Source organism: Lotus japonicus, chromosome 3 (genome assembly GCF_012489685.1).
Source record: "Lotus japonicus ecotype B-129 chromosome 3, LjGifu_v1.2".
Classification (NCBI taxonomy): Eukaryota; Viridiplantae; Streptophyta; class Magnoliopsida; order Fabales; family Fabaceae; genus Lotus; species Lotus japonicus.
In genome coordinates this window covers 2,281,822-2,308,441 of record NC_080043.1, presented here as the reverse complement: position 1 = coordinate 2,308,441, position 26,620 = coordinate 2,281,822, and the positions used below count along the sequence as shown (strand labels likewise).

Genomic DNA, 26,620 nt, shown 5'->3' with positions numbered 1-26,620 from the left:
TATGCTTCCATTTCGTGCATCATAAATTGAAGAACATTTGTGCTTTATTTCGTGCAACATGACTGCTTACGTAAAAAAAGGTTGAATAAACCTCACTGAAAGGTGATGTTGCTTGAGGTAGGGTGTGTTATCATCTCTATGCCATCCAATGCTTCTCATATGGTACAGAAAATCCATAATCATACAAAAGAGTATCAAAGAGATGGTAAAAAATGCAAGTCACATAAGCCAGACATTGGATTAGAGTGAGGCAACCAACCAGATTAAACTGGTCAATTCATCAAACAGCTCATACTCACATTCACTAAAAGAGCTCTATAGACTTGGGAATCTATAATCTATCTATAATATATATAAAAGCAAAGTTTTGCAGCCTTGGGGGCAAAAAAGTCCTTCAGCAATTTATTTCAATATCTATGAAAGCTGGGTATGAATATTTTTGTAAAAAAGTCATTTTATTTCACTCAGGTTTGATCTCAGCAGTTCATTCATATCAATTTCATTCATTCTTTCATTCAATGGATTTATTAAATTAGTGAAACGCTTTTCAGTTTCAAAACTGTATACCCTTTCACCTTACCTTCTTCCTTTTCTCCTTCTCTCAGCCGTTTCTAGGTTTCAAGTCGTTTAAAACCTTTTCTCAGACACACTGCTTTTCCGTGCTGCCTCTGATTTCAGCACCTCCTCGACACCCTCCCTCGCCCTTCCCCGTGCCCTTAACCTAGCAGCGCCGCTGCTCACATGAGAGAGAGAGAGAGAGAGAGAGAGAGAGAGAATTGAACACGAACACGATGGTGTCTCTGCGGTTCGAGGCGGTGAACACGATGGAGATTGGGGAGCTCTGATCTTCAATCAGGTAAGAACAACCTTCTCCTTACCTTTTTCCCACCTTCTCCTTTCAACCCCTTTTCATCTTCACAGGTCCCTCATTTTGATCACTGATTGTGATTATTTTTTGTTTAATCTGAAACAGTTTCACCACCATATCTCTCCATCTGCGAGCGACTACAAGGTAAGTTCTTTAACCCTCTTCCACTCTCCATTCACAGATTCTTCAACTTAAATCCTTACTGATTTTTATTAGATATGAATCAGTTCCAGCGCAAAGTTGTTCATCAGAAGGTAAGAAATTTAAGTTCTTTTTGGTTTTCTTTGACCAATTATGTTATTTGGATTTTAAAAAATGTGAATCTGAGATTATTAAATGGGTTTTGGTTTTCTGTATATGTTCGTGGAATTCGGGCTTACTCCTTTTATTTTTGTCTTTCACAATTTTGCTTGAAATCAATAATGATACTGTTTCTGCAGCAGTTCCTTTATGTCATGTTTGTTTTTGTTTTCACCCAGGGAATTTGCTTTAGCAATACTGAGAGGCTTGGCTTGGAGGGTTTACCTGTTGTCATCTCTTTTTGGTCTTCTCCCACAGGTTCAATCTTCAATCTCAATGTATTTTCTGACAGATAATGAAGATGGGTTCGAATGCTATTCTTACTTTCCATGCAAAGTCTTCACTTTTATTTGGGGAAAATTCACAAGTGCTTTTTCTGTTACTATAAATTTAATGGAGGTTTCAACAAAAAAATCTTAATAGATTTCGTTCATCTTTGCCTGGAAAAAAAGGAGAGAAATTGATAACAGGAAATTCTAATCGCTAAAGTATATGATTGGTTGTGTTTCGTATAAATGATTATCTTTACAAAGTCCACCCGCACTAACAAGTGAGACTGATACTTCTGCACTCATGTTTCTTCATTGCTGAAAAATTCTTTTCTTCATTTGGTTGAATTAAGCAGCAAAATGTTGATGTGGCTGCTGAAAAGCTCAGGGCTCGGGAAAAGGGAATTTAAGTCTTGGTGGATGTTTGCCATGTTTTTATTGCTCAACAAAAGGAAGATTTTGATTAAAAGGGCTGTTTTGTGAGGTTTTCTCTCAGATAAACTATGAAATTTATATAACAACATGATTTGTTATTAGTTCTTCAGATAAACTAGGCTGAAAAATGTGATTTATGCCTGTTTCTTTTATTCAATCTTTTGATTCTAGGTTTCTTCTGTTCAACTTACTTCACTTATTATGGTTTTATTTTAATTTGTATTTCTCTTTTGATTTTGGACTAGAAGGTGGAAGATTGAAAGAGAAGGAAAGGGGACAGAGTGTTTGTTGAGAGGCGTTCATCAAAATCCTCATCTTCAACACCGGTATAAAATCTTCTTTTATTTTGCTTCTTTTTAACATTTCCTCATCCTTTTCTGTTTGTGCACGTCAAACTCTACACTTAAGTCATTCCTTGAGGCATTATTTCATCAATTACTCCTGGCAAACTTGAAACTCTACACATTCTGCAATATAATGACTATGAAGTCTCCAAGTCAAAATTTACAACTGATCAACATTGTATTTACATTATAAAGCATGACCATAAGTTCTGGAGATTGTATATCACTCAAATTTCTCTTCTCCATGTCCAAACTTGCAAAAAACACTCCTAAAACTTGACATCATTTGATAATTTTACTGAACATGAAAAAATCTGTTTTGCTGTTGTAAATTGATGTCTCAGGGAGCAACCATTATTCAGGAACCAGAGGACTCATTAGTAATAAGTTCTAAATTGGGAACAACACCATTTTGATTGTTTGCCTCTTTCACCTATGCTTACTGATAGTTTCACCGTAGTAAGTTTAAATTTGTCACTTATATTGAATTTTTATGTTATTTTCTTTCATAATAAAAGTGTTTCATGCCTCATATAGCTCCCTAATTACTAAATGTGGCATGTTATTGAGATTTGGTTGTACACTGGTGGGTTGCATGAAGCAGTTCAAAAGTTGAGCAGTTCCTCATGATCAATGAGTTATCGATAAAAAAATTAAAACTAATTGTGTCTTGATAGACATATGGATATTGTTCGGAAAAAATACCTTTTTTATGCAGATTTTTTTAAACACATGAATCAGGACACATGGTAATTTGCTGCTCTACCATTTTAGTTCGAGTATTATCTCTGTTTCTATCTCAAATATACCTTTTATATTCTAGCAACTTATAAATTTCTCTGAATATATACCTTTTATATTCTAGCAACTTATAAATTTCTCTGAATAGTGCGCTATTGAAACTGCTTACTTACAAAAAGAAAGTTGACATTTACTTTTAGTTGAATGAACTTGGAAGGCATGAAACACACATTTTAGCTTTACATTTGTCCAAGAAAGTTGCTGATGTCTAAAGTTAGCACACATATGCATGCATCATTCATGCGAAGAAAACCCAGTGCAGCAATATTCACTTCTATAACTGCTTTTTTCTCCACTACTTAGCAAGACTTATAGTGTGTGTCAATATTCAATTTTATTTCAATTTTTGATTGTTATTTATTTCTTATTGTTCATGCTACATTGTGTAATTTTTTTCTTTTCACCTCTTTTACTATCATTCACATGTGTCATATTCTCTTATTCGTTTTCTTCTATGGGAATGAATTTATGCTTCATTTCTTATTTTCTTATTATTAGTTCACTTGCTTTAATGGTTCTATTTTAATTTTAATTTCCTTCTATGGCAGGAAAATGACATGCTAGATTACCTTTTCTCTAGATAGTTAGGTTGGGAACTTGGGATTCTATATCTGGAGAAGACCATTCTATTTCACTGGAGGGGAAAGTTTTTTTCAAGCCTTGGCGCTACCTTTGATCTTTATATAACTCAGGGATAAGCATTAAGTCCCTTGCAAAAGTAGTTGGATAATAGAAATACTTATGTGCTTTCATCCAACAGTAGAAGGGTAACGGTAAACATATTTTTGTCAAAAGTATTGTGACATTTCGTTGACCTAACTATCTTTTTAGATGTACAGTTGCAAAATGCATTTGAAGCTGTAATGTAGATGTGATGATGAATACTACCACTAATAGAAGAATTGGAGTGAAGTCATTGTTGAGTTCCTATAGGAGTACTGATGTATTATAGGAAAGGAAGATATGATACTAGCGCATTTGATTGTGCTTTATAGTGAATATGAAGTAAAAAGATGGAAGACTTTTACACTAGCATTTATGTATCTGACTTTTACACTATTTGGCTTTTACTTTTACTCATTTCATCATTAGATGCGTTTGAGTTTTTCTTGGCTTTTACTTTCACCATTTATTCTCTATTAGTGCATGGTATGTTTTCGTGGTATGAGTTTTTCTTCATAAACTTTTCAGATGCGTTTTAGTTTTTCATGCCATGTTCAGAACAATATCCGTCTTTCCCAAGCTCATATTGTTTGCAGAAGACTGTTATATTTTAGAAACTTTCTATTTAAGTTCATCATGGTAGAGATGAATTTATCCCATGCTTACATCCTCATCGATTTTAATTTGATTAAGTAATCTAGAATGCGATTAAGGATGGACAATTTAGCTTTGATTATCTTCTTTACTATGAAATTAGTTTATTAGTTATTACTACAATGGAATTAATGCATTTATATTCAACTAAATCTTTTCTTCATTGTTAGGAATCGATAAGGTTGCGACGATGATGATGGCCACAAATATATAGTTTGCAAGATTATAAAGGTAGCACATATATGTATAGTTTGCAAGATCATCTATGTAAGACCAAAAACTTGGGATGACCACAAATATATAGTTTGCAAGATCATTTGTGTAAGACCAAAAACTTGGGATGTTGATGATGAAGTTTGAGATTGGGTACACAGTTGAAAGGAACCATGTTTGATGGAAGCATACTAGAAATTGAGCGTTAAGTAGTTTATGTGTAAGTTCTGAAGACCTTGCAACATAGAGCAATTTAAGGTGCAATGATGAAAACACCAAGTGTACAACAAATTTTGGGATTTAGCCAGTCAAGGGCGACAATTTGTTCTAGGTAAGCTCTTCTTTTCTATGTGAGATTCATATACATACTCCATAGTAAAGTTATCTGGATATCTAAGTAAAAACCTTTTCTTGGCTTAAAAAAATGCAAAACAAATCCGCCATAACTTCAAGATGCATAAACTCCCAAATCAGGCAAGACAGCACCGGTGTGAAGCAGATTCAACAATTTCTATATTTAAAATGAATTTTATTCTTTTAATTCATGATTCTTCTTTTCGTAAATCTATAAAAATAACCAAGAATATGAAAAAATACACATTATAAACAATAATGAATATCTCCGTGTATTTCACGGGTCACAATACTAGGATTTGAATTAAAACTTCCTGAGTCAAAATATGTTTATGTTTTCCATTTTTTTATGTTTTTGTGCTCAATCAACAATTATTCTATATGAAAACTACTGTTACCTCAAAAAAAATGAAAATTACTTTCTTTTTGGGTAAGACGTCTTTCTTTGAAGGAAATCATGTTCGAGTAGAGAACATTCATATCATGTGAGGTTATCTCTCATATGGGAAAGTTACTTCCATTCCACATGAAACAAAAAATAAAAATCTATATGAAAATTACCTAAATGCACATCAAATTTACCTCCCATAATTTTCCTAGCTTAATACTCTCATGTATTTTCATTTTTTCTCTCCTTTTTTTAACTCCCTTTTATTTCTTAGATTTCTTTTTACATGTTTATAAAATAGTTTTTTTTTGCAAGATAAAAACAAACACATTTATCATGATAAAAATACTTACAAACTAATATTTTCTTACATCTAAAATTAAATTTTATCCTTTATTAATCCATAAATTATCTTTGGCCATTGTTAAAAATACTACACACACCCTTATTAACACCAACCACCCTAATGTGTAGCGGTAGTGAGAATGTAACACACTTTAAAGTGTGTACACATTGGGGGATGATAATGATAGGTGTGTGTGATATTAATATTAATGTCCATTATCTTTTAATACATATAACAACAATAACACATATTTTAAAATTTTACGCAATAAAAAAATGAATATCCCCGTGCATCGCACGGGTAAAAAATACTAGTAAGAAAATAAGAGGTCAGTTGACCAAAGAGTCATGCACCTGAGGAAACTGCAAAGAGATCAAGAAAATAATTGAAGTTTAAAGAGATAGAGAGATAAGAAAACTCGAAGAGTAAATAACAGAATCATCGAGAGCACGGAAAAAATTAAAATTTAAACAGGTAAAGAGATAGAGTGTCGTCTTCAATTTCAAAATCACAGAACATGCTATTCAACTTCAGCAAATGATAGAGCTAAAAAACTGCTCACTAACTATTTTGATGAACCAAGTCATCCCTCCCAAATAAAAAGGCAACAAAAGTTAACTTCAAAAGGGAGAGGGAAGAATTAAGATTGAAAATGGTAGTGCACCTAGCCATTTTTATGACTCTGTTCGAAATTCTAATATTAATATGTTTTCAGGTCATTTATTAAAATAAAAACTGATAAGGAAATAAATCAAACCCCATATAGAATGGAAACCATGAAGCAAATAGCAAATCAAAGAATCACCTTCTGGAAACCTATAAATTTGTAATTTTTGAAACTCTGAAAGACAACACTTCATTTTTCCAAATCAAATAATTAGATTACAAAAACCCCTCAAACACTGCCCTGGGAAGGGTGAGAATCTTTTCTTTGTGTGATGGAATTTAGAGGACAAACAGAAAAATCGTTATTAATATATGTAACCTACACTTGACATCTTAGCAAAAAGAATTCAAGTTAGAAGTGAACCCATCTATGAAAGCAAATAAATCAAAGCCCGGTAGTAAAAACTGAAAGATGAAAATATCTCACTTCTCATAAGCTACTACCCAAGCACTCTGTTAAGTTGTACTTTTTGTTAACTGAAAAGCCAAAAGCAAGAATTTATAGATTACCACTAATAAAATTTACTTCACAAAATTATGTAAACATAGCAATGACATCAAAATATTATAGCAAAGAAAAAAAATAGAAATTATAGTACAATCTTTATAGAAATTACACGTTGAATGTTACCTTGCAATAATATCAACCACCAAGGATCCAAATTCCCCTCCAACCTACTGCTTCGTGTTGGCCATTCAGCCAAAAGTAGAGAACCTGCTATAAGTGTCACCATTGAAAATATGCTTGATAGTGTGTAAGGAATATGCAGCTTTACATATTGAAGCTAACTACAAAAGGTTATTGTTTAAAGTGGGCTAATAGCATATTTGAATAGAAGCAAAGTAAGCACATTGGGGCAATGATAAAGTATCCTTAATAGCAGGGGAAAAATCATAATGAAGAAAAGCAAAGAAACCAAGAATGATAAGAGTATAGCAGGGTAGCCAAATCTAAATCTCATTAGCAAACATGGATGCTAATATTAAGCCAAAGAAAGAAAGGATTGACAATTCCATAGGCCAAGGGATCAGCAAGCCTGAATCCAGACCAGCATCAAGGTTGTGTAGAAGCCACCATAATCTAACAAAAATGTCAAACCCAAATCATTCCCACATAATGACAGACAGAGAACAAAACATGCAATGGTATTGGGTGAAAGCATAAATTAGCAAAACGAAAACAACAAACATGGAAATAGAACCTTGGAAGAAAGAATGTCCTGACCAAATCCTGATGATCGAAAGAGCGGCGGACCTATGGAGGTGATGCAAAGCGACACCCTAAATCCCAGATCATTTCACCACCGTCTGCAGAAGCAAACAACCCCCTTAAAAAAACAACAATCAGAGACTCACAAAGCTCAGAAGACGAAAGAAAAGAACCAAAGTTTAAGAAAATGAGAACCTGGGCTGGGAGATGAAGAATCAGGAAAGAGAAGGGAAGGAAGAAGAGCAGATCGCAGCACCACCGCCTGCACGAAGCCCAGAAGATGAAAAATACAAAACATAACAACTGAAATTTAAGAAAAGGAGAACCTGCGTTTGGAGATGGAAGAATCAGCAAAGAGAAGGAAAAGGGAATGAAGCGCCACACAACACGAACCCCAAGCCACAGCAACACCACAACCTACGAACCTCCTCCGAGTCTTCCACGTCGCCTCCTTCACCTCCGCCAAGAGGCTTGGCCTCACTGGTGCTCTCTTCTACCGCTGACGGTGGCCGCTCAACGTCTGTCGCCTCCAATCTCATCCTCCTCTCTCTCTCTCTCTCTCTCTCTCTCTCTCTCTCTCTCTCTCTCTCTCTCTCTCTCTTTTTGACGTGGTAGATTTTGGGAACCGTCGAATGGGAAGATGGGAAGGAAAAGGGAAGTGAAACGGAGCACAGCTAGAAACTTGAACGTTCAGACTTCAGAGAGAAACCTTTCTAAATTATGAAAACGGATGAAAATTGAGAAACGCAAACGATTTATGGAGGATTTCAACGATATAGATTTGATCCCCGTAACTAATAATTTATTGTGAATAAATGGCTGAGATTCAATCCAAGTGAAATAAAAGACATTTTTACGAAAATATCCATGGTCAAGCTTCATAATCTTTAAAATTATATATTCATTGACATATTTACCCCAAGGTGCAAAAACTCTTCCTTTATAGAGTTTATAGATATATACTTAAATATTGTTGTTATTATTATTCCAGTCTTGAGGATGGTGAGAGTGTTGTTGGAGAATTGAATCGGGCTTATGTGGTAATATATACTAGACCTTATATTTTTCATTTATAGTTGTTTGGCATCTCACCCTGATCTTTCTATAACTAAATTTTGGCCTCAATTAGTTGTAGTCAATATATTTGTTTAATTTTTAATGTTGAAAATAGTTCGTGTCGGGTGTTCATTCAATTCCAGTTTGATCTATGTTTTTTGGAAAAAAAATCACAATTAGTGGCGGTTTGGAATCCCCGCTAATAAACCGTTTAAAAAGCTATTCTTCAATATGTGGCAAGTGTGTTTATTTAAACACTACGTTTTGTATCTATTTTCTCCCCTATTTGCATGTTTTTGAATCTAAAATTATGTTTGATAAATGTTTCATCTAACTTTAAGTTAGTTACCTTTTAAAAAAAAAACTACATATTGATATATTATTATCTCTTATGGGCTTTTGTTTTGTCAAAAAAGCAGTTTGGGCTTAACTGAGAAGGAATAGGATTTCAAAATCTGGCGCGATGCGTATGATAAAGAATACCCTACCGAACAGGAGGAAGAAAACAGGTTCAATGTGTTGAAGCAAAATCTTGTTGTAACCCTCCCCCCAAAGGGTGTGAGTTATCCGGGTTTTGCTGATATAACTGAACAACAATTTAAAACATTTGTTAAGCGGCCTAATTATTATAATCGTGTAACCCTCCTAGATATCAAATTGTGTGCTGTGTTGCAATCCACATGGCTCTAAGTTCATGGGGGTGGCTTATGGAGGGTATCATGTAGATTTTTTCAGAACTGGGTCTTTCAATTTGAGAGGCACCATATTTTCAATTAATTATATTCAAGTTCTTTACTGTAAATTAAAATAAATAGCACATAGGTTGTATGTTGTAGCCAAAACATAGGTTACTTACTGCACACCTAGGCTAGTAGGATGAGACAGGTTATTGAAATTGATTGCACTTCAGATATTTTATTTCAACATTCTCCACCCGTTCATTTTCAACTCAAACACCACTCATTTCGCATTCGCATTCAACTTGGGCTAGTAGGATGTTCTTTTGGAAAATGCTGTGGGCACGACCTTGGGCCTCGTGCGTGGTGCACGAAGCAATTTCTGGCGGTTTTAAACCGCCAGAAACCGTAGCTTTTCTTTTTATTTTGACAGTTGTAATTTTGTGGCGGTTTTAAACCGCCAGAAACCGTAGCTTTGTTTTTTTTTTTGAACAGTTGTAATTTTGTGGCGGTTTAAAACCGCCACTAAATTACACTCGTGCACTAGTCGTACATAATCTCTCGTACCATATAGCATTACTCTGTTCTTTTTTAATATTTGCTTCAGCCGGGCTCAAGCCCAAACCAAAAACTGACCGAATCAAGTCTAAAAAAGCGACTTATTTGGTCAAAGCCTGCATATATTTAAATTACCTCACCACATCTACCATCGTCACCTCTACCATGCATCACCTCCACCACAACTGTTCACCACCGCCACCGCCACCACCACTTTTGGAATTTATATAATTGCGGATGAAGACGGGTGAAGATAGATGAGAGGGTGCCTAATTTTCAAGTGTTGATCCTATTGGTAAATTGCCATTTCCATCCCCTTGAAACTCAACATTTTAATGAGTTTAAAACGCGAAAGATTCCAAAAACAAACACGAACTCGGTGATCTCAGGAAAGGATATGCTCGGATTTACTTCGATAGTTGAGTTCCCTCTCTATAAAGGCTAACCCCCACATTCATAACAAGAAGCAATATTTTAGAAGTTTGCACTTAAATTTGAGAACCTTTTGCTCTTTGTCTTGAAATTTTTTGGAACTACATGCTTTACACTTTGCTCCACCTTCCAGTGATCCAACAAATCTAAGACAACTCTCCTGATCTAAAGATACCTTTAATCATGGTTTACTTAAGCATGTAATATAAATCTTCCGCTACAATAACTTCCCTTGGTAAAATCACAAATTTTCATCTGATCAGTTATTTCATTTCCATGTACATGTTATAATATCTTATTACATTCAAAAATATCTCATATGAAAGTCTCTTGAGGCATCTGGATCCACAAAAAGGTAATCTCACTTCAGGGTCCTTCTCTTCACTATCTTTTTTTTATCTTTTCTCTCTTCACTATTAAAGCCTAACTTCTCAAATCCAATGCATTGATATTTTGAATTTAAAAACTAAATAATAAAGGGTTCTTTCTTAAAGACTACCATCCCTAGGTGGGTTGAAAAACACACAGCTTCGTGGGACTAGGATGGGAATTCGGTGGCTCCTTCCATGCAGTTTGATTATCACAAAATTAATTTATTAATGTGACTAGTATTGGCAAGTTGTCAATGACATTGGCAAGTAAGAATAAAATTTAATTTTGGAAAATAGCATAATTATAATGTCTTTTTTTATTTAATTCAAAACTTTAGTTTCATTTCATTAGAATAATATTCATTTTTTTATAACAAAGTTAATAATGAAGTTTCTTACAAAACATGCAAAAATAAATGTTTACTCAAACACAATTAAACTAAAATTACAAAATCATAATCATGTTCATGTTAGTGTTTGTTTTCCAATTAACATCTAACATCACATTCACTACGAACAATGCCACAAATTGTCACTAACCATACACGTTATATAAGGGGAGGGGGCATTTGCCCCCACGTAATTTCTAGTAATGTGTTTTTTTTTTCTAGTGTTACTAAGGTATTGCACAATTCATAATCGTGAGACAAGTAAGTTCATCACCTCACTATGAACGTATGAAACAATATTAAACAACATTAAACAACCAAAGAGTTTTTACCATTCCTTAGTCCTTAGTGAATCTCCTAATACTAGGCTATTCCTATTAAGAAAAATGCTATTAACTCAAACACTTCCTTTCAAACACTAACAAATATTCATTGAAACTCATGTAAGTCAATGAACTAATGATGACAACTAAAAAAACCAATTTTGTGATGGTTTTTGATGACCCGAATTTAGTAGTGTTTTTTACGGTCATTTCCTTGCTAGTTTTGAGTCTTTTTCTTGTATCTCATGTAGTGTTTCATGCATTCTCATGCATTTTTACTTTTATTCGTGTTTTTGCTTCATTTAAGCAATTACATAGTTTTATTTGAGTCTTTCTTGCATTTTTATAGAGTTTAGGACTTGCATTAGTTTTTCCATTAATTTGTGAGGACTAGAGTGATTAAAAACCCTTTGAATTTCTCGATATTATTACTTGTTCTTGTCTTTAAGTGCTTCAGCAGGTAACTCATGAAGAGGGAAGGCCAATTGCTTGAAGAATTGATGGAATCATTCAAAGGGGGGGTTACAAAAGCTAAAAAGTCACCAGAAACGTGTGTCTGGCGCTCAAGCGCCCATGCCTGGCGCCTGAGCGCCAGCACTCCAGAAGCCAACTTTGTGTCTGGCGCTTGAGCGCCCAGACTCACCCATTTTGCCTATAAATAGAATTTTAGTCATTTTATTTTGGAATTTTTGAAATCTTTTCATACTTTGCAAAAATTCAGAGGTAGAGGATCATCTAGGAGAGTGAGAGAGAGACTTCCAAGCTTGTAATTCATGTTCTTAACCAAGCATGGCTCTGGCTAATCTCTATTCTTATGCTTTGGTTTTCATGTAAAACTTTTCATATTTGGGTCATAATCTTAAGTTCTTTCCCACATGTTCTTCTTCTTTTCTTGAATCCCATTTTCTGAATTTCAATCCAAGCCTGTATGCATGCTTGCTTTATGCTATTCTATAATCAGAACAGAAGTTTGTTATAGATTAGGGAACCGATTTGGGATTACCCCTTTTATCTTGGCTACTAGGAATAGAGGAAGGGTTGGGGTTTGTTGGCCTGAATTTGCATGATCTAAAACCTCATATAAATGACTAAGTACACAAGGAATTGGGCTTAGCTTTTAGTATGAGAGAATTGCTTATGTGAGGAATCAATAAGTGAGTAACTAGGCTATAGCATCAAGGAGAGATTCATGAGAACATGTGCTTAGAATGATGTGCTTGAATTGACTAGTTGGGCAAGAACCCAAAGCATGTTCTTTTCTGAGTTTTTGTTTATTTTATCTTTACTACATCGACATATCTCTATTTCAATAAAACAAACCTTCACACTCAAGACTTAAACAGAATTTAGTCATTCACAATCCCTGTGGTTCGATATTTAAAACCGGGTGGATTCGTACACTTGCGGATTTACCAACAAGTTTTTGGCGCCGTTGCCGGGGATTGTTTGTGATTTTTTGTTTGAGTTACGAGTTTGAAATATAGTCTACCTGAATGGGAGACAACCCATGTTTTTTTTTTTTTTCTGTTTTACGTTTGTGTTTCTTTTGTTAGTTTTTCAGGAAATAAAAATCATTGGAGAACACTTGGAGGCACTCAATCACTTGAAAGGAGGTTCTTTTCTTACTCTGAGTTTTAGTCCATGCATTTTTAGCATATTTTTCTTTTGTAGATTTTGTTTATCTTTTTTATCATGCATTTTTTTTAGAGTCTTTTATACCTTGGTCTTTATGCCCTTTACTCAAATGACATGTTCCCAAGTCTTGCTCACTCACATGATGCTGGTTTTGAAAATGTTTTTAAGTGGATACTTTGTGCTTTCTTTTGGGGAGTGATTGTATGTTTGGGTAAGAGAGGGAGAGACTTCGGTCTTCTAAGTGTTGTCTTAAGGATAGAGTCGATGTGAGTCCACAAGGGTCCATCTTTGACCCTTCACTATATAATTTCCCTGGAGGATCCTGACTCACTTGCATTTCTTGGTTCTGTATTTCATTTCTCGCACCCTTGAGAGTAGCTTTATGAGACTTGCATTTTTGAGACTGGTAGGTTTTCTTGGACTGCAGAGCTTGTACTTTATATATTTGTCTCTAGTTGACCCTTTTGAGCCTTATGGAGATTTTATTGTTACCTTATTTATTTGGGCTGAATGATTGGTTGGATTCAATGGGGAGTTGTGGTTCTTAACTCTTAATGGAGCTAGTTTATAAAAAATGCAATTGTCTCTTACCCCAAAGAAAAAAATTGAAAAAATTCAAAGGAGAAAATGAACTCCATGGCCCGGATGGAGTTCCAAAAAGAAGTACAAAAAATGAACTCCAGTGAAAAGGTGGAGTTCCAAAAAAAAGGAAAAAAGTTCTGAAATAAGAAGGGGTTAAGAGACTTGTGTGCTAAGTATCAATTGCTTTAAGCTCCGTTTTTCATGAGGGACCACACTCAAATTTTGTGCAGCCATAGTATTCCTTAGGGACCACCTACCATGTGCTTTACCTAGCCAACATTACAACCCTTTGGAAGTCTCAATGAATAATGCATGTTCGACTTTAGTTGCTCTAGAGGGAATGATTCTCAGAACCTATGAACTTGCTTGTATGCTCAGTGCACTAAACAATTGTCTCATGCTAGGATGTTAGCTCTAAATGCTTCTCATAGTGGACTCTAATTCTTCTTTGTCTAAGAGTTGCACAAGGTTGATTGTTGAATCTTTCTCTTGGAACTAACTACATTCACTTGATCCCCCGGTTTTCTGAAAATGTATCCCTCTTTTGGCATGTGTGTTGGGAGTAATTCTTTGTGCTTGAGGGCAAGCTAATCTTAGTGACACTCGAGGGCAAGCTAATCTTAGTGACGCTCGAGGGCGAGCTGTCGTTGAGTATAGTGGTGTGATGACCCGGATTTAGTAGTGTTTTTTAGGGTCATTTCCTTGCTAGTTTTGAGTATTTTTCTTGTGTCTCATGTAGTGTTTCATGCATTCTCATTCATTTTTACTTTTATTCGTGTTTTTGCTTCATTTAAGCAATTACATAGTTTTATAAGGGTCTTTCTTGCATTTTTATAGAGTTTAGGACTTGCATTAGTTTTTCCATTAATTTGTGAGGACTAAGGTGATTAAAAAACCTTTGAATTTCTCGATATTATTACTTGTCCTTGTCTTTAAGTGCTTGAGCAGGTAACCCATGAAGAGGGAAGGCCAATTGCTTGAAGAATTGATGGAATCATTCAAAGGGGGGGGGGGGTTACAAAAGCTAAAAAGTCACCAGAAACGTGTCTGGCGCTCAAGCGCCCATGCCTGGCGCCTGAGCGCCAGCACTCCAGAAGCCAACTTTGTGTTTGGCGCTTGAGCGCCCCAGGGCAGCGCTTGAGCGCCCAGACTCGCCCATTTTGCCTATAAATAGGATTTTAGTCATTTTATTTTGGAATTTTTGATATCTTTTCATACTTTGTAAAAATTCAGAGGTAGAGGATCATCTAGGAGAGTGAGAGAGAGGCTTCCAAGCTTGTAATTCAGGTTCTTAGCCAAGCTTGCCATGCTTGGCTAATCTCTCTTCTTATGCTTTGGTTTTCATGTAAAACTTTTCATATTTGGGTTATAATCTTAAGTTCTTTCCCACATGTTCTTCTTCTTTTCTTGAATCCCATATTTGAATTTCAATCCAAGCCTGTATGCATGCTTGCTTTATGCTATTATATAATCAGAACGGAAGTTTGTTATAGATTAGGGAACCGATTTGGGATTTCCCCTTCTATCTTGGCTACTAGGAATAGAGGAAGGGTTGGGGTTTGTTGGCCTGAATTTGCATGATCTAAAACCTCATATAAATGACTAAGTACACAAGAAATTGAGCTTAGCTTTTAGTATGGGAGAATTGCTTATGTGAGAAATCAATAAGTGAGTAACTAGGCTATAGCATCAAGGAGAGATTCATGAGAACATGTGCTTAGAATGATGTGTTTGAATTGACTAGTTGAGCAAGAACTCAAAGCATGTTCTTTTCTGAGTTTTTGTTTATTTTATCTTTACTACATCGACATATCTCTATTTCAATAAAACAAACCTTCACACTCAAGACTTAAACCGAATTTAGTCACTCACAATCCCTGTGGTTCGATATTTAAAACCGGATGGATTCGTACACTTGCGGATTTACCAACAGTTTTAGATTAATTGTTCATAACCAAAAAAATAAATTTAGGCTCATGTTTGTTTGAATGTGTTAATGCAACCAAACAAGAGATACATAACGAGAAGAGAAAGAAAAATGACACATCACTAATATACTTTTATATATACCAACTCCACTTAAACTACTATGCATTTAAACTAAGTTCTAAGTTCTAAGTTCTGAGTTCTTCAAACTTAGTTCTTCAAGTTATATTAGGTCGCATAATCCATGTTGTTGCTCTTTTAAGTGATAGTAATTTAATTTAATACAAGTTATATTAGATATTTTAAAATTGTTGAAGATATAATAGTAAAATTTTGAACAAGTTTGTATTTTTTATTTGGACAAGTATTAGCATTGAATAAGCTCCAAAATATATTCTTTTTTTGCCAAAAAATCACACCAGCCGTGGAGCCCAACTAGGATGCAAAAAGAATGAGGATTCATGAAAGAAAAAAAAAAAGAAGAAAAACAGGTCTGGGCTAAAGCCCATAACAACAATCAGATATGTTTGTTAAAGAATTTAAGAGAAAAGAAAAGGTAAAAACATAAAAAATAAAAAAAAAGGAACAAACCATATTCCCTTTTCCCATCAGATTCATTTTCCTTCCCTCTTTTCACGTTCTCCCTCTCTCTTGTTCTCTGTTTCTATTTCTTGTTTCTTTCTTCCTCATTTTTTTTAGAAACCCTAGCCCCGCCGGCCTTCTCCGGTGGTGAGTCTGGCAAGGATGAAGCGGATCGGAGCCTCAACACCCCCACGACATCGAAACCACCTGAGCCTGACCTCTCCAGTGGCGTTCTGACGGAGAAAGAATTAGATCGGGGTCCCAACACCACCACGACATCAAAGCCGCCACCTTTCAGGGGCTCGAAGGCATGAGGGATGAGCCTTCTTTCTTGTCTGTGTTTCCGGAATAGTCCTCTGTTGTTTTTATTTTATTTTATTTATGTAGATGTTCATCTAGTTCTTGTGGTTTAAGCATTGATTTAGTTTTATCTAGTTTTGTTTATCCTGAGGCTTCTGGTGTGTATATATTCCATTTTTTTTGTACTACATATAATCATCTATAATATTTCTACCTTTTTCATTATACTAAAAAAAAAAAGACAAGAAACAGACATGAATATGAACGGATTGAACTTCAAGTTGAAACTTCTATTTAACAATATATGAGTGGGAATGGCATGGTAAAGACTAAAGAGACCAGGTGGGAGGAAATACCTCTGGGAAAGTCACAAGCAAACGAAACTCTGGGCTCTTAGCAACACTCCTCTGTTCAGTTTTTTTTTAATGATTTCTTTGGTGTATTCAATCCCCCCTGTAGTATGAAAAAGTTAAGGCTTCTTATTTATAGAGGATCACATACCCAAAAGGGAAGGTCTCATGTCTCCAATCCTGACCTGATTTTTCCCACCCTCTTTCAGGTCTTTTTTTTTGAAAATGGGCCAAAGGCCCACTAATGAAACACACTCTCTTTTTTAAGCTTGGCAAAGCCTTTTTATTATTGTCACATGGTTAAAGAATTAAAATTAAATTAACCTACCTGATCATCAATCAATCAATCAATCAATATACTCTAAGAAAATAATACCCTGGCTGGACAGGTGTCACTTTCTCCTAATTTTGCTTATTATAAATATTTTATTTTCTTTGGTGTTCCCGTTCCAATTTTCAGCTTCTTATTTTGCTTAAAAAATTTCCTTTTCTTTTATGTTCCCGCTCCAATTTTCATGGTTTGCTCCAAATTAGTTGCTTTTGAGTTTTGAACCATTTCAAATTCAAATTCAAATTATTGACATGAAAGTAGCCTAAAATTGGCAGACCCTTCTCTCTCTTGGTTCTCTACACAGGTTTCTTTCTCTCTGTTTGTTGGTGTTTCTTTCTTCCCAAACCCTCCTTTCTTTTTCTATTTCCCTTTCTCTTTGCTACGATCTGGCTCATGGGTTCGAGTGCGTCATTTCTTTTTGAAAGTAAATGTTTTCTTTCATAAATTTCTTTGTTTTTAATTTTAATTTTGCTGGAGGATTTTGGTTCAGATTTTGTTTTGCTTTTGGGTCTTCCTTTGTTTTTTATGTTCATTTTCATTACTATGTTTGAGCATGATTTTGTTTAAAGGGTTTCTACTTTTGGATTCTGCTATGACCATGTGTTATTTTCTACATCAAATTGTTTACCTTGTGCTCAAACTGGATCTTTTATTTGTTTGTTATGATCTTATGATCCTAATTTATACCATTTTAAACTTAAATTGCAGGGTTTGTTGCAACAACAAGTAAGAACAATTTGTGAGTTTAGTGACTTAATTTGATGGTTTCAGGATAATGACGAAGATGCACATCTTCTTAGTCCTAAAGCTTTGTTCCCCTATCTCCATCTGGTAATGGACAGACGGATTTGCATATGAGGTAGCCAGATCATGTAAGGTACACTTCATGTCTTTGTAACCTTGATGGATATTGCTTTGAAGTGTCTACTCATTACTCAATCTCATTAGAAATTCTGTTGTTTCAAAGCTTTTGGTTGCTAAATTGCTTTGTATTTCTCTGATGTTGTCTTTGTTCATATAAATTTGTCTGACCTTCTTTTCATTATTTTAGTGAATACAATCTTAATATGTGTTGTTGTTTGTTTCAGGATGAGCCGTACGTTCTTCTGAAATCATACTTTCTATTCAATATGAGAAAAATTGAGTTTTTTAAGATGATTAGCATGGTCTTGGTGAGTGCATGAAGGAGGAAGCAAGTTAAGTTAGAAAGTATAATCTAATTGTGGTGAGTACTCCTAATGACCACAAGCTATTTGAGTAGGTGTGTAAGTTTCTTATGAAAGTTCTGTTATAGTTGCATTTTTGCCTATTTGTATCAAGGTTGCTTCCTTAAGTTGAGGTGTTATTATATTTTTTGTTGCTTAATTATGGTGAAGTGTTTTTCCTGTTACCATTTTTCTTTAAATTTCTTCCCGTTCATGATTATTTGTTCTTGAACTTGATGAAGAAACACAAGCTGTTACAAGAGCTTTAGTTTGTAAGTAAGCTCCTTGGTTTTCTTTGGTATCTTTTTTCTATTATTGTTTTCTCAATTCTTTTTATCAACCAAATAGTTATATTTTGTAAGCCCCCTAATGATATAAACACCAGTTCTGGAACATTTTATACTTAATGCCTCTTTAAGTTATAACTTGCTATTGTCAGCTCTTTTTCAAGCTTCAGTTTGTATTCTGAATTCTGAAAATTGATATGCTTGCTCCTATCACACCTAGAAAAGTCACTGATTTTAATCCCTTGATTATAGAAAGGTCCGGTGAAACTCCTTGCTGTGCTTTGATTATTCAGACTACACATTGTAATTCTATTTATTGGACTTAATTCCCCTTTATTGTATGACCTGTTAAGTTCAAGAGAAACCCAAAGAAAGTGTAGGTGTTGGTGAAAAATTAGAGCCTTTGCAATTTATATTACCCATGAATTGAAATTCTTAAGGACTTGATTCACATGCTTTGCAAAATCATGAACAATGGATTTTTTTCTTATTATTTTTCTGAACATCCAAACAAAAGAATTTCTTACACCTTTAGATTTACTTGAGTTGAGCTTTAAGACTATAACACTTTTAACTTACATTACATTACAATGATAGTAAAGCAAACTAGCAGCTTGTGCTCTGTATACAAAGTGAGTACATTTTTCGCTCATCATTAACCAATTTTTTCTGGACTCGAAGCAGAACTTGCAATACATCACTTGCTTTGTTTCCTCCATATTTACTTGCAGGCAAAATGGTTTAGCCACCATATACCTGAACCTTTAGCAGTGATACAAGGAATGTTGAAGATAATGAAATTTCTAATATTTATGTAAGATAACACAACAAGAACTGCTTGCTGCAGAGATAGAGATGGGTAGGCGATATCTAAGAAAATGCTTATCCTCTAATTGCAGTCTTTTGTACATGGGGTGCCTGATATATAATTTAGAATAAGATTTTCAGTGTATTGTTTTTGCTGTAATAGAATGTGTTTTTGGAATTGTAAGATGTTGTACTACATATCTAAATTGAAATGAATTGGGATTTACTTGAATGTTTGTCTCCTAAAAGAATTACACTTTGATTTGTTGTTATTCAATTTTTTTTTTTCTGTAAAGATTGTTTGATGGTCTGTTTAGCACATAAATCAAAGCCTGAGCTACATATTTTGTGGATTGATTTGTCATTGAATGTTGTGGGGGGTCCTTGCTAATGGTCGGTGCAAGGGGAATCACTATAAATAAATTAATAAATTAATTCAATTTTTAATGAAAAAGAGTCTATTATTTTCCTTTTAATATGAATGTGTTTTTTTTTCATCATATAATAGTGCTTTAAATTAGATTTTATTTGTAGTACTACACATGGATTCAAATTTTATACGACTAAATTTATATGAAACTTTATTAATGTATAAAGCACAGGGAAAATTATTTTTTATATTGTTTAGAAATGAGAATTTGACTTAAATTATATATTTATATATATATATATATATGTGAGCGTATTGATACATTATTCAGCCGGGAAAATATCTATGTTATCTAAATAGTAAATTTTGAGTCCCTTTGATAGTTTAAGTGGTAAGAGGTGGGTGACATATGGATTGGGGATGGGAAGGTTCATGGATCAATCCTTAGCGGGTGCAATATAACTTTCCGATGTATAAAAAAATAGTAAATTTTGAATTAAATTCAAATAAAGTTCTTAGCAAATGAAATTTGATAGTTGAAAATTTATATTTTCATCTACATGACTGTAAAAATTAAGAAAATATTCCAATGATTTTTTTTTTAAAACTGAATAACATATTATTAAAAAGCCTCTAAAAATAGGCAAGCATCAAGGTACATGTTCAAGACACTTACAAAAAAAAAAACCCCACCCAATGAACACATGGGGACTTTGAGAGAGGGCCTCATTAAAACCTTACTAGGGGAGGTCCAGGGATCGATTCCTGGCGGGTGCAATTTATCTTTCCGATGTATCTAAAAAAATTTACATGAACTAAAGTATAAAATTATTTTTCATTGTTTAAATAAATAATTTCATTAGTCACCGGGGAAAATTTCTATGCTCACAAAAATATAGATTTTAAATTTTTACATAAAAAATTAAATATTAAATATTTTTTCAATGTTTAAATAAATCATTACATTAATCGACGGGGAAAATGTCTTTGCTATCTATATTTATAACTTTGATAGAGATTAGTGATATATCTTTATTTATAAATAATTAATTTACATTAACTTGAAGAATAAACTTAATGTTCAATGTTTACATTAATAATCTCATTATAATTTATTTTAACTAATAAATTACTTTTCAATATTTAAATAAATAATTTCATTAATCAACGGGGAAAAATTTATGCTAACTAAAATAACAACTTATTTAAATTCTTACACAATAAATTTTTATATAGATATTAGTTATATCTTCATTAATACATAATTAATTTACATTAAATTTAAAAATAAATTTAATTTTCAATGTTTAAATAAATAATTTCAATCATCAACGGGGCAAACTTCTATGCTAACAACAATAATAATTTTTTTTTGAAATTCTTCCGTAAAAAATTCTAATATTATATAGAGATTAATAATGAAAAGAAACTCGAAAAAATATTCACACGTCATAAATTTCTCATAAACTTTTTTTTTGAACTTAATCCAACTTTTACAAGAACTCATATTAGAAATAAACTCAAATATCAATGTATTTTTTAAGACACATGTTTATATATATACACATGTTTTAAATTGATTTATCTCTAATTTAATTTATGTTTAATTATAAATAATTAAAAAATATTGTTAAGTAAAATCGATCGCGGTCGACCGACCGCGACCCGTGCAGTTGCACGGGTAACTTACTAGTTAGCCATATAAAAAAAGCCCCTTTTTTTGTATTTTCATTTTGCATTCTTATCACCTTAGATAAAGAGAGAAAGAAAAAATCAAATCCAAATTAAGACTAAAAAGTAGAAAATAACCGGATAAAATTAGGGTATGACAATTGTTCCGTACATGATTTCATTAGCCACCTAATTAATTAATTATACCATGTTAATTATATTATGACACTGACAAAACAAAACATGGTCAATGGTAATCACAAACACTAAGATTGATATAGTCCACATGGACTTATTGATAGACTTGACATAGTAATGACGTATTGTTATGAACAAAAAATTGAAATAAATATGCAAGAGAAAGCATTGTGAGCACGACTTTTCAAATCAAAACCAAGCACATCTCAGGAAGGAAACTGTTATTATATCATGTCAATAAATAAAGGTGCATTAGAAAATATGACCCTGACTTAGGAGGCTCTGTAAAATTCACCTATCTTCACACATCCCTTTCAATTTGACTTCACTACACGATCACTTCCAATATAAATGACTTGTATTTCCTCTAGTTTCCACTATATCTATCATCTCATAAATAAATCTGCATTAGAAATTTGACCCTAACTTAGGAGGCTGACTTAGGAGGCTTTGTAACATTCACCTATCTTCACACCCCTTTTCAATTTGACTTCACTACACCATGCCTTCCAATATAAATTACTTCTATTTCTTCTATTTCCCACTATATCTAAAAAAATACCTTCTGCCTTTAGTTATATTTATCAACCACCGTCTATACCTTTGTCCAACCCTTCCTAAAAAAGGTTTTTACCACGTATTTTCCTCCATTTGTGACTTGTAAAGTATAGTTAATGTTGTTAATGCTCTTATTTAGGTAGAAATAGTGTGTCAAAGGAAAGGAGGGAGTAAATATTATTTCAATGAAATCAAACTGAATTTTGGAATTAAATAAAAAAAGACATTATTTTCGTATTTTCCAAATTAATTTTTGGGGAAGTTGCCAATTTTATTCGCAAGTTGGGAATTTTATTTTTTGGGCAAGTTTCCAATTTTATTGGCAAGTTGCAAGATTTTAATAAATTTAGTTTTGTTTTCTGGACTAACCAACTAACGAAGATCTTTGGAGCCACGGGATTCCCCTGCAAGTCGAGTCCGAGGAAGTTGTGTGCTTTTCAACCCACGTAGGGGATGCTAGTTTGAATTGAAGGGAGAGCAGAGGACACAGAAGACAGAGGACAGGTACTGTAAAGGGGAGAGGAGAGGACAGAAGACAGTGGGCTTTCTTTTATTTATCATCTTTAGGTTCTAAGCTAATCAAATATGTAGTGATTCAGGTGGGATTCCGTGGTAACTTTTTTATTGATAGACTTGACATAGTAATGACGTATTGTTATAAACAAAAATTTGAAATGTTATCCCAAATCCCAATTTCCCGATATGGATAACAAATTGGTGTAACTAGATAGAGTGATTGTGTCCAAATAAGTCAATAAATAAACAGAACTAAACCTAGGAACATGATGTGAAAGGGGTCGTGTGCTATAGGGGATTCAAAGGAAAAGGAATCTCTATTTGTTGAATGAAATGAATACTTGGATTGAATTTATGTAAGTAATTGAATGCAGCAGCTAGCAGAGTCATACCAAGACACGCGCTTGTGCCTTTTTATATTATTCAATGGCTTATCCAAAAAAAAAAAAGTAAAAGGTTGAAATCACTTGCATGCATTCGTCCAACTAGAGAAAAAGAAACGAGATAGTTGAATGACAACAAAAGGTGAAAGCATTAATGGGAAAATAGTTTTATACAGGTATAGGAAAAGTAGGGGCTCATGGGAGGAAATAGATTTGTTTCCTTGTTTGGAAACTTATGGAATCGTTCCATCGTAAAAAGGACACCACAACCACCACATACCCCATCTCTCCTTGCTTTCCCTGTTAAATATCATTTCTACTTCGGCCATGACCTTGACATGTGACTCCACCATCAGTCCCTTTCCCATTTCCTCTTCAAAGTCTGGATCCACAAAAAGGTAATCTCACTTCAGGGCTCTTTTCTTCAATATCTTTTCTCTTTTCACTATTAAAGCCTAACTTCTCAAATCCAATGCATTGATATTTTCAATTTAATAACTAAATAATAAAGGGTTGTTTCTTAAAGACTACCATACTAGGACGGGAATCCCGTGGCTCCTACCATGCAATTTGATTATCACAAAATTAATTTATATTAATTTATTAATGTGACTTAGTATTGGCGATTATGATTTTGTAATTTTAATTTAATTGTATTTGAGTAAACATTTATTTTTGCATGATTTTTAAGAAACTTCATTATTAACTTTATTATAAAAAAATAATATTATTTTGATGAAATGAAACTCAAGTTTTAATTTAAATAAAAAAACATTATAATTATGTTATTTTCCGAAATTAAATTATTGGCAACTTGCCAATACTAAGTGACATTAATAAATTAATATAAATTAATTTTGTCATAATCAAATTGCATGGAGGGAGCCATGGATTCCCGTCCTAGTCCGAGGAAGGTGTGTGTTTTTCAACCCACCTAGGGATGGTAGTCTTTAAGAAAGAACCCTTTATTATTTAGTTTTTAAATTGAAAATATCAATGTATTGGATTTGAGAAGTCAGGCGTGAAGACAGAAAAGATAAAAAAATATAGTGAAGTGAAGGATCCTGAAGTGAGATTACCTTTTTGTGGGTCCAGACTTTGAAGAGGAAATGGGAAAGGGACTGGTGGTGGAGTCACATGTCAAGGTCATGGCAGAAGTAGAAATGAGATTTAATAGGCAAAGCCAAGAGAGATAGGGTGTGTGGTGGCTGTGGTGTCCTTTTTACGATGGGACGATTCCACAATTTTCCAAACAAGGAAACAAATCTATTTCTTCCCATGAGCCCCTACTTTTCCTATACCTGGATAAAACTATTTTCCCATTAATGCTGTTACCTTTTGTCGTTATTGAACTATCTCCTTTCTTTTTCTCTAATTGGATACTTAGATACATTAATTTGATTAAATACATTAATTTGATAACATTGCAATATTAATCGTCGTTAATGGTTTTTGTGTTGTATCATTTGATACAATCTTTAATAAAAAAGACATAGAAATAACTCATACAAAGAGATGTAAATAAGTATATCATATATGTTACTCAACTAGCAAGAATTTAAGTAAATAAGTATATCATATATATGTTATAGGGTGAAGGGTCACCGTTCGAATCTTTGGCTAAGAAACTAATTTACTAACAATTAACAACTAACATTGGCGTATTAAAAAAAAATAACAAGAATTTAAGGAAATCATACAATCTAATTTCTATAAATCTTTTGGAAAATTGCCTTGAAGACAATGTTCTTGGTTATATTTTGCTCGTCTTCATTGCATATTAATATCTTCAAACCGGATCTACTTTTAACTCTAGAAATAGCAACATACAATTGCCCATGGGAGAAAAATAGCTTTGGTAGATAAAAACCAACTTCACATAATGATTGTGGTTGTCTTTTGTTTATAGTCATCGCAAAAGATGCAATTAAAGGAAATTGTCTTCTTTAAAACTTGATTGACATACTTTCATCACATGGCATCAAGAAAGAATAGTAGCACGAATTACATTCGGAACGAGGTAGTCAACAATAAGCCTCGTACTTAGGGGTGAGAATAGGCGAGGTCGTTAGTAGGGGCCTATGGCCTAGCCAACCACACGCCCTACCACACGCCTAGGCCACACCAAATTGGTAAATAAGTAAGGCTTAGGCTTTTTGAAAAGCCTATTTAGTTAAAAAGGTGAGGCTAAGGTTACTCAAAAAGTCTTTAAAGCCTTAGGCTACTCTAATTAAGTAAAAATGATTAGTATTTTTTAGTACATTGTAAATATGATTAGTATTTTCTAGTACATTGTAAATATTATTAGTATAAATATATTTTACCATTGATGATGTGTATATATTAGAAATTTATAATAATATCTTGATATTATATACTTATTGACATTTTTTTATATTTAAGCAAATTGACTTATACAATGACTCAAAGTTATAAGTCAATTTGAAATAGATATATAACGTATTTAAGTACCTTAATATGAAATGTGATTTTAAACTCACTCTCCGACTCTAAGAAACCAACATAATCTCTCGTTTAGTTTAATCTCTACCTACTAGCTTATAATATTATGAGTTAGATTGTTGAAAAAACTATTTTAGTATAATTTAACCTATTAGCTTATAAGTTTGATAGCTTATGTACAAATAAGTTTGTTAGCAAACGTAAAACTCTTGTTGTGAAACATGCCTTTTGGGTTATTAGGTCAAGCCATACTTTCGAGAAGGCTAGGCTAGGATCGATAAAAAGCCTTTGACAAGCCACACGCCACGCTAAGGCCTTAAGATTTTTAAACAGGCTAGGACTATTTACGCAAAGCCTACCTAGGCCGAGCCTATTCCCACCCCTACTCGTACCATTGCACAAACTAGTAGAAATGTCTAGATTTCGCATGAGCATAACACTTGCACCTTTTTTAAGTATCGGCTTATGATCGGGAATACGAGAACATCTAATACCATTCAAAAATTCTGTTTGTTAAGTTCAAACGCATCATAACGTTTTAAAATCTAATTTTGATCAATAACAATTTTTATACACTAGCACTTAAGTGTCAACTAAGCTTATCAATTAATTTGAATTTCAAGAGAAATTCAAGTTGTGTACAAAGCTTCAACATTCAACCGCTACTAAAGGAAAAAGCTTCATAATTCGCAAGACTGTCTCGAACTCAAGTAAACTTAAGTCAAGGCACATTCGCTCTTGACCTTCCAATACCAGCTCATTAGTCAGAAAAGTTGAGGACAATTTTTAAGCGCCAAAAGACAAATGAATTGACTTACATTCAAATGTGATCACGTGATGACTATGTTACTTTTGCTAAAGGTGCCCTCATCAACAAGGGAAAAAGTCACCATCAAATTTCTCAATTCTCTTATGTCTCAAGAGTAGCCCAAGTCCATTGCCACCTACGAGCTCACAAACATCACATTTTTTGCTAAATGATAGACTTGAATAGTAGCATGCATTCAATGAAACTACCAACTGAAGTCGTTTGAATCAACTCATGGATTACATCTCACAACGCCTAGAACAACGGTGGGATCGTGTGTCTCAACGGCTAAGAAAAGAGTGAATCAACGCACTAAGCATAAGAATTCAAA

General features: G+C 33.7%; 1 protein-coding gene and 2 long non-coding RNA genes across 6 annotated transcripts; 2 read left to right on the top strand and 1 right to left on the bottom strand.

Annotated features, from left to right (window-relative positions):
* The first annotated feature begins 58 nt into the window (after window positions 1-58).
* Window positions 59-4,052, top strand: LOC130742422 (uncharacterized). The gene is made up of 7 exons (XM_057594526.1): window positions 59-70; window positions 749-856; window positions 974-1,012; window positions 1,096-1,122; window positions 1,348-1,426; window positions 2,121-2,198; window positions 3,566-4,052. The coding sequence occupies exons 1-6, from the start codon at window positions 59-61 to the stop codon at window positions 2,162-2,164; spliced, it is 309 nt and encodes a 102-aa protein (XP_057450509.1). The 3' UTR covers window positions 2,165-2,198; window positions 3,566-4,052.
* A 521-nt stretch (window positions 4,053-4,573) lies between these two features.
* LOC130748969 (uncharacterized) lies at window positions 4,574-10,984 on the bottom strand. Of its 3 annotated transcripts, none has more exons than XR_009022812.1 (4): window positions 7,707-10,984; window positions 7,504-7,609; window positions 6,933-7,382; window positions 4,574-5,997 (listed from the first exon to the last, which is right to left on the bottom strand). It is a non-coding gene; the product is annotated as an uncharacterized LOC130748969 (long non-coding RNA). The 3 variants fall into 3 exon arrangements; XR_009022811.1 differs by lacking the exon at window positions 4,574-5,997 and adding an exon at window positions 6,478-6,778; XR_009022810.1 differs by lacking the exon at window positions 4,574-5,997 and having other exon boundaries at window positions 6,478-7,382; window positions 7,707-10,931.
* A 6,801-nt stretch (window positions 10,985-17,785) lies between these two features.
* LOC130748943 (uncharacterized) lies at window positions 17,786-19,381 on the top strand. Of its 2 annotated transcripts, XR_009022806.1 has the most exons (3): window positions 17,786-17,900; window positions 18,112-18,248; window positions 19,247-19,381. It is a non-coding gene; the product is annotated as an uncharacterized LOC130748943 (long non-coding RNA). The 2 variants fall into 2 exon arrangements; XR_009022805.1 differs by lacking the exon at window positions 19,247-19,381 and having other exon boundaries at window positions 18,112-18,398.
* Window positions 19,382-26,620: the final 7,239 nt, after the last annotated feature.